Source organism: Python bivittatus, unplaced genomic scaffold (genome assembly GCF_059951505.1).
Source record: "Python bivittatus isolate LINGU-HERP-01145 unplaced genomic scaffold, Pbiv_v1 ctg000200_np1212, whole genome shotgun sequence".
Taxonomy (NCBI): Eukaryota; Metazoa; Chordata; class Lepidosauria; order Squamata; family Pythonidae; genus Python; species Python bivittatus.
In genome coordinates, this window is record NW_028277040.1 from 4,867,137 (window position 1) to 4,880,599 (window position 13,463).

Here is a 13,463-nt window from a genome sequence, read left to right on the forward strand (position 1 = left end):
TGGTGGATCCCCTCAACTTTGCTTTCCTCTCCCTTACCAAATGTCACCAGCCAATGGGAAAATAGCCACCAATCACCCTCCTTGAGATGGGGTGGGGCTGGAATTAGAGAGGAGGCAAATGTTAATAGATGGCTTATTGGCAGATTTAGCCAACTGTCAAAACGTGCTCTATTTTTGTGCAAGTGTTTTTGCATGGGTCCATTCAAAGAGAGTCCAATTATCAGCTGAAAACTGACTCCTGTTGGACTTGGGTTTGCTGCTTATTCTACTACTAAACCTTTGTCTAAAAGGAATTGAAGCAACAGCTAACAAGCTCAAGGAGAACTATGAAACAGCAGATTTAGAGCCATTATCTCTCCCGCTTCACCATTCAGTCAAATGCTTCACCACCTCAGCCAAAATAACCTATAGGTACTAATCCGTTTCCTCCCCTGGGAGGCAGGGAGGGTCAACTGACTAAGCCACCAACAGAATAGCTGGTGAAGCACATCAGATTGTATCCATAGCCAAACCTGTGTCAGGCTAAAGAGGTGAGCACTACACTACCCCCAGCAATTGCCTTAGGTATGGGCTGGGCATCATGAGGACATACACAATGAAAAAGCAGAGGCTGTCAGGGAGTCCTTGTACCATAGTTAAATGCAGATGATGAGCGGCTTGAGGCTTCTGAAGAATTTTTATACAAAGCCCATTCTCAAGATTCTGCTTACTGAAACGACAATGAGTAAATCTGGTTCTTTAGTGGAATGTTTGAACCTCATAGACTCCCTGCACTTCCTGAATTTAGTAATGCCGTGATATCATTTTTATATCCTGCAGGTACCTCAGGAAACAGCTCAACAAATGGAAGGACAAAATGCAATTGTTTCACTCTGCTCAAGAAGCCAAAAACTCTGTACTAGAAACCAAGTGGCATGAGCTAGAAACAAGCCAGAAGAATCTCATGTCTGAGTTTCAGCAAATGAGGGACAGAAACCGTATCCTAGAAATGAATTGTCATGAGTTAATAACAAGACAGGAGAATCTCAAGATGGAAGTTCAGAAAATGAGATTGGACATTCAGGTATGAATAAGTTAACATATCCTTTGACTGTCAGTAACATTCAATGTGTGGAATCAAAACGCAGGACTGAAAGCAGATCATCAAGGCCAACTGCAGTTTTTATTGGACTGTGTGCACTGGAGGGGACCCCACCAAGGGTTAGTGGGAGACACTCCTGCGAACAAAAGAAATACTCTGATATTTATACATTTCAGAAAGGGGAAGGAAAAAACAATGCATATGAACACATGCATATGATGATGCAGGCATACACAAGTAAGTAAGTAGTAGATCTCGAGTTACTTTCTGCTCCTCTGCTTATCTACTATCTACAAGGAAAACAATAGCCATACTGAGAAGAAGAAACAATCAGCTCAAGGTGCCAAATGCCAGGAAGGACACATCCTCCTTCAAGACAGATGCCTTGGTTGCTATGGGGAAGTTTGTGATAAGGTTTTTACAACCAGCCTGGTTCATACCAGCTTCAAGGCTGCTCCACATTCTTTTATGTTTCAATTTTATTAAGACGATCCCATTCATCTGAAACCTCTAAAAACGTACTTTCTTCACCCAAAGATGTATTTTCCTCACAAATGCAATAACATATTTGGAACTCAATGAATATGCTGTTTTAATACACGGTGGCAAGTTGTAAAAGACACATGCTTTGAGTTCTTGAGCGACATGTCATTCTCAGGAATGCATATGTGAGGAAGAATGTGGCTGTTCTCCCAAGATTAGATCTTTCTCAGATGGCAACCCTCCTGTTGAAATTCTACCTCACCTGGGCTTGCAAGTCAGAATGCTCTCACACCTTCCAATGAATAAAGAAATCCACCTCTGCGTACAGCAAGATAGCTTTAGGGGGATTTTAGTCTATCTTCTCCCTGATATGTTAGTTTTCTGTGTCTGTCTTCCTTTGTAGAAGGAGCATTTCTCCCACCCAGTGCTCTCTGAAATGCTACAGTTCAAAGATTTGGGTGCTGCCTAGAAGGCTAAGAGACCAGCTGTGGATCAGTGGAAAGGGCCCTTGCCAGCCATTCTTGTATCATCTGCTAAGTGCTAGTCTTTCTGCCCCTATGACAAAGTCATTTTTAAATAATAAGCATTTATAAATCTCACTTTTCAACCAATTTGTGATACAAAATGCGTATGAATTAACTCTTATGTTAATTTGCCAGATTTGCATGATGTATTAATTTTATTAAAAAATTGGGTCTACTGCTTATGGGTTCCAACTTTTAAAATAACGTTTTTGAATTTTTAATATATCTTTTCATTCACATTTTATTTTTTATTTTTATTTATTTATTTAAATTTATTGGCTGCCCAACTCCAACATTAATTATAGACAACTAGGTATATGGTATATTGACTGCATAAGCCATCCATCATTTTATGTCTAAATTAGAATATACATTTCTTACTTAAATACCTAAAGAATCATCTACGAATACATTGGCTTCTAATCACCTCCATTTTTTTAACAACATAGTAAGATTGTTTACTAAGGCTGGAATAACTGTATATAACAATTATTATTTTCATTTCTTTATTATACATTTTAAAAGAATATAAGAAACTAAATTCTATGTCATTTAAACAATTAAATGACATAGAAAATTAGGAATGATGTATAATGGAACTGGACTTTCCTTTCTGAAAGCAAGACAGAGTCAGAGGATTAAGACAGAAAGTTATATGCAATCATTTCTTCAGGGTAAGAAAAAGAAAAAAAGAAAAAAGAAAGTCCTATCAGTTTCTATGGTCCAGAATCAAAAGCCCATCCAAAATAATAACAGGTGATTTATTTCACAAATTATCCCATAAATTATAGCTTTCAGGGGTATCCACAAGATATGGCCAAAAAAGTCAAGATGGCAGCTGTAATGGTGCAATTGAAGCTTCACCCATTTTTATGTGCATTGCTCATGCAAGGCACATGGAGAAAACAGGCAGGGTTTTGACTGACCTTTCTGCCATGCCCTGTGGACACCCCTGGTAAAAAGGCATGCAAAAATTGCCAGCCTAGTGAGCAAAAGTAGACAATGAAATAAAGTGAGGTTCAGAACAGGATGCAAAGAAATGTTAAGTAATTTGCTGAGTTCAAGGAAGACTTGAGACCTTCTCGTCACGTTCAGTAACATAGGCAAACACTTCCCTGCCAGGTTGCACAGCTCATCAAAGGAAATTTCAAAAATAGGTTGTTGATGAGACCTTGGAACCCTCTGCCAAAAGGGATAAAGTAGGTAAGTAAGGAAGTTTGGGACTAATGATCCTTTTGAGTGAGTTTACATTTTGGGGATCATATCTCTTTTTGTTTGTAGAGGAGAGGATGGACCACCCTTATCTGGGTGCCAGTTATGATTGCTTTTTGTGTGAAAGCAAAACCAACTTAAATGATATGCTTATTTAGAGGTAAAACATTACAGGGAAACGTGAAATGATTTTAACATCAAAGGGTCAGTAGGCAAACTGACAATAATGTCAATCATAGTGACACTTTTAAAAAGTGTCAACTATTAATCCTCGGGCAATAAATTTATACTCCCTTCCTTTTTCTTCAATGTTCTGCAAAGTATTCTCATAAAATTCTAAATGAAAGGATGCAAAAGGTTTATACTTTCCCCATCCTAGAATCTGGTTCCTTTCTGAGGAAAGTTTTCCTCTCAGCATTAATATGCACAAATTGGTTTGTGGAATCCAGTCACAAATAATTTAGCTACAGCTAAAAAACAGCTCACAGAAGGACATGGTTTTTTTAAAGAAATGCTATCAGCGCAGCTGAGAACACTGCGTACATATATAGTCATTTGATAAGCTCCCTCTTGTTGGCTGCTGGAATGGGGGTGGGCAGGAAGAGAGGCAAATTTGAATCTTTTGAGCGGGAGCTGTTTTGCTCAAAAGGCCATCATTCAATCATAGTTTGAATGTTACAGTATGGCAATTATCCATAATGTCAAATAGTTGACTGGACACCCTTTTTGTTGCTTAGCATTCTGTGTCTCAGTAAGCTTAATCCTTTCATTTGGTTTTAATTCTTGTAGCATCTGATGAAGTGAGCTGCATTTCATGAAAGCATATGCTTTTTAATGAAATGTGTTAGTTGGAAATGGTGCTACCTGATTAATTCAAACCCTGAAAATTCCTACTGAAGGACCTGTTCAACCTCTTATGGAAAAAGATGATTGTGAAGGAGCAAAAATGTACATATGGCTCTGAATCCCAAAATAAGCATTGACAACTAATGATCAATCATTTTCTTCAATTTAAAAAATGTTTTAATGTTCATTAATATGTGTCAATGCCTGGTCAAATTATTATCTGATTAATAATTGGATCAATAATCAATAATCACTCCTAGTTCCTTAGGTTTTTTTTGGGGGGGGGGTTGCATATTTTGGCTTTTACTAGCATGTAGGTACCATGCTTGACAATGTTCTGTACAGAGCATTGGGCCAGAAATGACTTAAACCCTTAATAATTTGAGTACTGGCCAAATCTTCATACAAAGAACTGAGGACTAAGAGTCGGTGGGAACCAGCAACCATTGTGAAACTTCTCATATTGTTTCTTTAACTGAATCCTTGTTTGAAGATGTGTGTTTACATATGCATATGCATGAAGCTTTAAAAAAACATTTCAATTTTAATTTCACATTTCATTCATTTATCATGTGTTTAGAATATCACTACATGTCACCAAAAAAGCTTGAAGAAAAGGAATGTTCAGAATCGAGCTGGCTGCCCATCATTAGAGCTCAACCCTGTGGGATTTTCAAATTTGCCCTCATCTTGTGTTGAAAGAAAATGGCTGATAGAGCCACAGGCTGATCTCCTCCCCAAGAATACAGGATCATCAGAGATCACAATGAAGTCAGATTTCTCCCCAAACATCTACCCTGAAGTTATACATAATGAAACCCTGATGGAGGGAATTGTACCTTTAACAAGCAACTCTGGAAATCTAAAGCATGAAATTAACAGGAACCACTTCAGCAAAGGGATTAAGAAAAGACGCTCCCATTGTATTGATGTACGCCTTAGGGAGAAGGGGATAGAGAAGACGGAGGAGCTGCAACAGTTAATGAGAACGTTGAAAGAAACACTAGATCTCCAAGTGCAACCAGGTAAAAAAAATCTCAGCGTTGCTGGGATTTGACATGGGGTTACTAGTTTTCAGTGCCAGTGCTAAAGAGTTCTGTGAATCAGGAAGTCATAATGAGGAAAGATAAGCTGCTTTTCCCTGTATGGTCACAACAAAGTCCCCACATTGTTGGATTAAAGAGGCAAGGAAGATCTGCATTCAAGTCGCAGCATCTTCATAGTAACCGTCAGACACATGTGCATATTTGTACAGTGGTACCTCGGGTTACGAATTTAATCCGTTCCGTGACTCTGGTCGCAACCCGATTTGTTCGCAACCCGAAGCAAATCTTCCCATAAGGTTCAATGTAATTACCGTTAATCCGTTCCGGCATCTGCAGACCACACGTCAAGGGCGGAAAAACGGCCGCGGACCACGTGGCACAGGTGGAAAATGGCCGCGGACCACGCGGCACGGGCAGAAAAACAGCCGCGGACCGTGCGGCAGGGCGGAAAAACGGCCGCGGACCACGTGGCACGGGCGGAAAATGGCCGCAGACCACGTGGCATGGGCGGAAAAATGGCCACGGACCACGTGGCACAGGCGGAAAATGGCCGCGGATCCGGTTCATACCCTGAGGCAGAGTTCGCAAACCGAGGTAAATTTTTGCGGCCGGAGCTGGTTGCAACCTGAAAAGTTCGTAAGCAGAGGCGTTTGTAACCCGAGGTACCACTGTAGTCCACAATGGTGAAATTTATTGTAGTGGGTATTTTCAGTCGGTATAAATATGGGTTTGGCACCCTTTTGTAAGAGCATAATGCAACCTCACCATACAAGGAGACATGGCTTAAAACAATATATTTTCGCAAATTTTGAAAACTCAGATACAGTCAGAACAATGCTTAAAGAAAAAAACCCCTCAATATATTCTGTCTCAGGATGGATGAGTCAGAGCTCTTGGAAAAGTTGCAGGCTGTAGCTTACATGGGTATGTAACCAATTATATTCACAAGCCTTTGAGGCATCATGAGTTCTTTCTCCTATCCCAAAGGTTCCCAACTTATGCCTGCATTTCATTCTTTTTCCTGGTGCCCACATTCATTTTTAAAAGCAATCCTGAAAGTTCACAGTCCTTCTGATGATCTTCACCACTTGCCTCCGTTGTCTGAAGTATGATTAAAGCACCAGCTCATTAGCATAGGCACAAGTGTCTGTGGCTGATCAAATGGTTCACAAGCTGGAAATGGATCCGTTCACTGATTTGAACAAACACTCTCATTTAAACATTATACAGATATGAGAACCCACAATGGGCTTCATTTGATATCCTCATCTCATTGTTGCATTTAAATATTAAAATAAATTCACTTAGTCTGGGTGTAGCTCCTGATTTAGCATGGTATTCTGAATCTGGCATTCTATTGTGGGCCTAATTTTTTTTAAAAAATGTTGTTCTAGAGTTCAATTGTTTATTGTGATTTCTATTATTCTACTGCTTCAAGAAATATTGATATGATACTATTATCTGTCCATCTATTTTATGAGATATTTCCTAAGACATTATGCAAATCAACAATATTTTAGAGTAGATATGTGACCCTCGTTTCTAAAAAATAGACCAAAATGATGAAAGAAATGGGAAGATTAAACAGCAGAATTATGTAAACTTCATACTACATCTGAATTATTATTACGTTATATTATATCTGTAAATCATTTCATTGCTTTGAGATCCTGGGGCCCAAGCAGGGTGTCCATGGGAGAGGTCAAATTCTTCACGGTAACGGCTGCAACCATTCTGTCGAAGCCCTTCCCGTTTTCATACACGTCACATGTGCAATACCCAAAAAAGTAGCAGGACTTCAATCAGCTGGTTACATCTCATAGGAAGTATGTGAATGTTGTTCCACTATTACTGGAAGTGCTCTGAGCAGACCTCTGGGTCATTTCGAGTGCAGAAGGCTTTCAATGTTATGCCCCAGAATTAAATAATTTTGCTGAATCCCTATAGAACAGTTCTCAGGAGTGGAGAAAGCCCATCCACAATTTCCTCATCAGCTCCCAATAATTCCCTGCTCTCTAGTTTCTATTACTCACCCCAGTTCCTAAGGAGAAAAGCCAGCATTGTGCAAGGATAATGCAAGTTGAGCTAGTTGGCCTAACTGACTCTCTCAGGTGCACGATGCATCCTGCTGGCAGAATTTAGTTGTGTTGGTGGAATACTGGGAACGTTGGGCACAGAACCACTTTGCAAAATAATTGTATGTCCTAAGTCATATTGGTTATAGTACGATCCTATGTATCAAAGGTGGACTGTCCTTTTGTCAAAGTACTTTATGTCAGGTTCAGGAACTTGCCCAGCCGCGCTTTAGTCAATTTCACCGCTCGAGCGCCAGCGCAGAAAGAGGAAAGGCGAAACCGCAAGCTAATGAATGGGCCCCCTGGCGCCACTTCACTAATCTGGAGCGGATGCGTTGTGTTAAGCCAGAGGGCCGCAGGCGCTATAGACAAAGGAGAGAGCCGCGGAATTGAGGAAGAGATCAGCGCGCGAGGGGATGCTCCCGGCTGGGCGCGCGACAGAAGCCCCAACGAAGGCAACAGAAGGCCACGACCATGCAACAATCAAAGAAACAAGAGAACTGGGCTGAACCTGCCATTCCAGTGGAAGGGGGGGATTACAGGGGGCAATCTGCAATCTAATTTGTAATATGTAACCTAGCAACGGGGCCCGCGGGGGGATTGAGACAACTATAAAGGAGTAATGTAAATGTACCAAGCCAGTCCTGGCTTTGCTTGTGACTGCTACGTTACGCATGAGTAAACCTCTTTTGTGAACCACACGTGTCAGGGGAGTTTCTCTGTCGAACGGGGCAAACCTTACACTTTAAGCCTCCAAGGACTGCAGTGGGTATGGCGGTAATGCAGTGATGTCTCTGAAATGTTCAAAGCTGGAATTACCAGAGGCATCGTATATCTATTTTAGTGTTTTCCCACTGAAAGCCGGTGGCATGAACTGAGGGCAGGAGGGGCTGCACATAAAAAAGAATGGAAAGTTTGCACGTCTCTTGCTATAGACCAATGGCAAACTCATTCTCTGGGTTTAGATTTTTAAGGGCTCAAACTAGTGCAAGTGCCACACATAAGAGATGATATTAGAAGGCTTATGGACACCCCAAATTTGCCGAAGTTCAACTTAGGAAAATTAAATAGGATCCTTCCCTGCCCCTCCCATGACCAATATGACATAAACATACTCAGCAGATACGTACTGCTGTTGATTGCTGAAGAGTTAAAGAAGACTGGAAAAGCAGGAGTTGGTTGGATTGGAACCTGCTGAAAGTTTAAAATCACTGAAACTATAAGGACTAACTGCAACATGATAGATAAGGAGCAAACATGGATTCCTCTCTATCATCAATTCCCTATGATGGGTTCTCCCTTCGAAGTCCAGCCAATTATAATTGGGCCAAAGTGCAGAGAATTTTAGGCCTGCTTTATCACATCATAGCTGTAAAGATGCCCTTAGTGGCCCTAGCAAATTAAATGTTATGTTAGAAAGGCCCTAGTGAATGACATTTTGAAGAAGTATGGAAATGATCTTACCTGTTTTCTCAATGCACACACATAACACACAAAATGTCAGGTCCACAATGTCCAAAACCCAATTCAGAAGCATCCTCACGCAACCAGGCTTGGTTCAGAAAAATACTTCTTTATTAAGTGGTACATATAGCTTGCAAACAGAACATTGCTAAAACTAAAGCCTTGGGTAAACTTCCCTCTATTTATCCCCCCTCCCCTTATTGCCTGGGTCTCGATTCCTCTTCACCTGGTGTTGACCTCTCTCCTTCCTTCCCCTCCTACCTGAGCTCCTTCCTGGCTCTTTGGGCCCCAGCTGCCTTGCGGGCAATCAGGCCAGTCTAAATTGCCCATATATGGTTAAGCACCGTCCCACCACTCGTTACTACTCCTATTACAACCTTTAACTGCAACCCCCCCCCCTTAGTTACAATTGGCAGAAACAAATCGATCCAACTCCCATCGAATGCAATACAATGTAAAACAACAATAGTAGGGTGATGCAGGTTCTGACACAAAGGCAATGGTGTCCAGAAGCTTGTTTTCTTGCATTTAGTAATCTTTTATGTTTGAGGAGCTTTCCAATTTGTATCAAATGACTTTGACCACAATCTTGCATTTAACTGCCTTTTTACTGGACTGAAAATATTTTGCTTTCCATGAGCCAAGTTTGTAGAACATTTGTAAGTTCAAACCTATATTGATTCCACAGACTATTTCTGTTTTTCTTCTTTCAGGTGATCCCTCTGAAGGGTTGCTGCTCAGTGCTGAGCATCTTTGCAAGTCTTTTTCTGATCTCATTACTCAAGTAGCCTCACCCACCAGGAAAACTGAAATTTCTGGCAATGGCCTTTCCATACTGTCTGATCTTCCAAGTTAAAAGAAGATAACCACGTATGTTGTTGTTGTTGTTTGTTGTTTAGTTGTTAAGTCGTGCCCGACTCTTCGTGACCCCATGAACCATATTGCGCCAGGCCTTCCTATCCTTCACTGCCTCCCTGAGTTTGCTCAGTTTCATGCTCATTGCTTCAGTGATGCTATCTAACCATCTCATCCTCTGCCGTCCTCTTCTCCTTTTGCCTTCAATCTTTCCCAGCATCAGGGTCTTCTCCAAAGAGATCTCTCTTCGCATTAGGTGACCAAAGTATCTGAGCTTGAGCTTCATTATCGATCCTTCCAATGAACCACGTATGTTATGGCCATCTTTTTAGATGCCTGTACATTGAAATTGGTATGAAGTTTTACATTCTACTGTTCTTTCTTCTACTTTTTCTCTGAGTATTCATACTCCGGTTTCACTTCAGATCAAATAAATATTCTATTGCCCATAACATTTTTAAAAAGCATGTATATTAAGAACATGAAACTTAGTACTTATAATATTCTAGCTGATCTATAGAAATGAAAGATGGGAACTCATCATAACATTAGAATGCATTTGGATCTTGTTTGAATCCAAGTATTCAGTGTAAAACAAAATGTGAAACAAGGAACAAAGCAGATTTATTCATGCTTTAAATGAGGCACTAACACAGTTCCAGCAAAACTCACCATTTACATCACAGAAGCTAATCCAGTTTTATGATGGGTTTGTTGAGTGCTTGTCTCAAACAATTCACTTTAAAGGGAAGAGCCCCAGCATTGGGCATGCTATCATACAAATAAATATTTTGGGAGATCAACATGCATGTTAATATTGATTGAAGAAAATGGTCCAATGGCTTGATTATTTTAGTTTTACCAAAGATAAGATGATAATGTTATAGAATCAGGGTATATTACCTTCTCCATCATCATCTGTCTCATAGGCCTTACACAGGCAGAATCAAAACAATGATCAGTTGCGTATATATTATGCCTTTAGAATTCCTGAGCTCTAGAACTAGAAATTTTTAAAACAAGCAAAATTCAGCCATCTTTGTCTACTGACTTCCAATTGAAAATAAACCAAAAAGATAATTCAGCAAAAGTGAGTGGCAACTCAGCTTTTCTGAAAGTAATGAAATGAGAGATAGTTGGAAACCATTCCACCCCCTAATTAACAGTGAATGCTTACTGGTGGACAAGCAGTTAATACTGGTGGACAAACATTCTTTACATAAGAAATTACTTAAATGCAATTAAAAGGGGGAAAAACCTAAAAGAAAACATGAAAAAATTGGATGTCAACTCTAGATTTGTCTCTTCTTCATTCTCAAGTGTCTGGTAATTCTTCCGAACAACGCAGATTGAAACTTGTGAGCGTGGGTGCTTTCTGAGTCTTGATTAAGTTCTTTCTTCTTCTGTACAGCAGTCATTTGTGAAAATATGCCTATATGTTGGGGGGAAAGGCAATTATGAACATATTTTCTGGTAGGCCTGGAAAATATTATTTTCAATTTAATATCATCTTAAAATCTCAAAATATTCTTCATTTGATATGACAGTTATTTAGAAGAGCCGATTAATCAAGACAATGGCAAGCCTAAATCACCATGATTATGTGATCAGTTTGTGTGTGCAGCTGGAATTTCATATGCATAAAACCTCTTGTTCCTTGCATGCAAACTCACACCATGCACAACAACTTTCAGTTTGGTATCAGAGAAATATAAAAGAGGAATTAAATGTTATCATCGTGTAATTGATCACTTAACAGGAATCCAAAACAATACTTAAACTGCTTTTTGTACCTGACTCTGCTTAGTATGCTCATTCCCACCCAACTGTCCACATAACAAAATAAACCCTTTACACAATGGAAATGCAACTTAGATAGACTGAAGAGCTATAAGCTGCAATTCATTCTATAGCTTATTTCCTTTCCATAAGGTACTTTGTGAAATTTTTCAGAGGAGGCTTATATTCACACCTTTTGCCATATCAGACCAGCACCCTGAGATCATTAGGAGAGTATTTATCTATAATGGCTGTACTGCATGTATTCTGATTACAACATGTCTAACCAATATTATTGTTTATTGATAGATGGTATCATTGACTTGGACAGTTTTTAATCTTACTTTTACATATTGATTTCGCTGCACAGCCTGCTGTTTGACTGAAATAAATTAAACTATTACTGCCATAAGTCTCAACTAATTTGCCCCAAAAGCTATGAAGACTGATATTATTTGGATCATACTAGTTTCAGTGTAACCTGCAACTCAACCATATGCATCTGTAGTCTTAACACCAATTAAGTTTGCTTCAAAGTCAGAATCACTGGAAATGCAGAGCTGGAACATGGATCCTCTTGATGTGATCTTTAGTGGTGCAGAATGACTACAACATATGCACTTTCCTGCAATGGCCCCCAGCCCTTGGATTTTGTAGCAGTGACAGAAGTCTCAGAGGAATACTCCTCTGGGAAAAGTATTAGCTAGGGGACACACTCTTACCATCAAATTCAGAGAAAGAACCTTTGCTTTGCAAAAATCTAGGACTGCAAGCTCAGATGCAATCCAGGCAAGTAACCTGGAGAAAGTGGGAGCTGCTGTGGTGTCGATCCCAGCTACCTAAATAAGCTCCATTTGATTTCAGAATGTTACTTGTTTATATTAAGTGGGGAAACCCTTGATCTTTCTTGTTACGTCCAAATTACCCTGCAAGCCTCACAGCCAGCCACAGAAGAAGACCCTTCCATGCCATTTTAGTAGCGCTTCATCTAGGCTGAGGTGGGCAGCTTTACTGCAATGAGGAGATTCATTGTATGACATTGCTTTGCATTGCACTACAATGTACTGCCCAGTATTGCTTTATGGTGCACTGTATTGTATTTTGGCCTCCCAAAGACTGGAGAAGTTTTGGCCAGTGACATCGTCATCTCACAGGACTAGGGAGAGCCAAAGTTTTCCACCGGTTTCCCCCCACCCCTTCTTGTCAGGTGTGTTGAGGTTTTATACATTCTAAACATTAGAAAAGTTCCTTTTTTAAAAAAAAAAGGGTGAAATCGGTGTCTTAAAGCTCTATTAAACCTCCCAAAGCTATCGCACACCTAAAAGGGCCAAAGGGTTTGGCCCCTACCACTCCAAGGGTGCTCTGGGGATACAAAAAGATAAGGCTCAAGGGCCACATGGAAGCAGTTTGCAACATAATTCTTCTTATTCTGGCAATGACCCTCTATATGAGCAAACGGAAGCAACATGAATATGAGAAAGGGCTTGGACACGGAAGACTCTGAAATTAACCTGAAATGTGACAATAAGAAAAAGGCAGGATGCAGCAGGCCCCATGCTGAAAAAAAGGGAATGTACAAAAAGCCCTCAGTCACAACTATTTTTGCTGCACTATGTTCTGACAGTGTTTGATAAACTGCTGCTAAAATCTTCCTAGGCTATCTGTGCATGATGTATACATAATAATATCATTGCTTACGCCTTGTGATCCAAGATGGGAAAGCTGTAATCTGATGCTGGGCTCCAGCCAGTTGCCTTTTCCCCAAGCCATGGGTTCTGGAAAGTACACAATCTACATAGATATCCCAGAAAAGCTGTGCCAGGTTCCAGAAGAGAGCCCCATGCTTTAAGTCCTCCGATGTTTTCAGAAACACCAATACATCCCAAAAGCCACTGACAGAGTCAGAAACATATGGCTTCCTCATTTCCAGTAAGAGGGCTGATGAGGATTCCCAACACTGAGGATCAGCTCGCCCAAGAGCCAGGGGATTGAGCTGGTTATGGCAGAAGAAAGGGGTCACATAAAAGAAGCTCATGATGAAAAGTGAATGGATTAATCTCGTGTTGTAGTGCATCTTTATCTGGATGCTGGATTCCAT

General features: G+C 40.3%; 2 protein-coding genes across 2 annotated transcripts; one reads left to right on the plus strand and one right to left on the minus strand.

The window, feature by feature from the left end:
- The first annotated feature begins 856 nt into the window (after positions 1-856).
- DYTN (dystrotelin) lies at positions 857-9,587 on the plus strand. Its single transcript, XM_088135822.1, has 3 exons — positions 857-1,063; positions 4,727-5,171; positions 9,445-9,587. Exons 1-3 carry the CDS (start codon positions 857-859, stop codon positions 9,585-9,587), a joined length of 795 nt encoding a protein of 264 aa, XP_087991948.1.
- Positions 9,588-13,052: 3,465 nt separating this feature from the next.
- On the minus strand, positions 13,053-13,463 carry FAM237A (family with sequence similarity 237 member A). The gene has a single exon (XM_025170451.1). The coding sequence runs from the start codon at positions 13,461-13,463 to the stop codon at positions 13,053-13,055; it is 411 nt and encodes a 136-aa protein (XP_025026219.1).

What these genes read in the sequence shown, in the direction of transcription:
- FAM237A (XM_025170451.1), bottom strand. Translation starts at nt 13,463, where the DNA reads ATGGAATCCAGCATCCAGATAAAGATGCACTACAACACGAGATTAATC.
- DYTN (XM_088135822.1), top strand. Translation starts at nt 857, where the DNA reads ATGCAATTGTTTCACTCTGCTCAAGAAGCCAAAAACTCTGTACTAGAA. An exon ending in AAATGAGATTGGACATTCAG is followed by an intron (nt 1,064 to 4,726) that starts GTATGAATAAGT and finishes TCATGTGTTTAG; the next exon opens with AATATCACTACATGTCACCA. An exon ending in AGATCTCCAAGTGCAACCAG is followed by an intron (nt 5,172 to 9,444) that starts GTAAAAAAAATC and finishes TTCTTCTTTCAG; the next exon opens with GTGATCCCTCTGAAGGGTTG.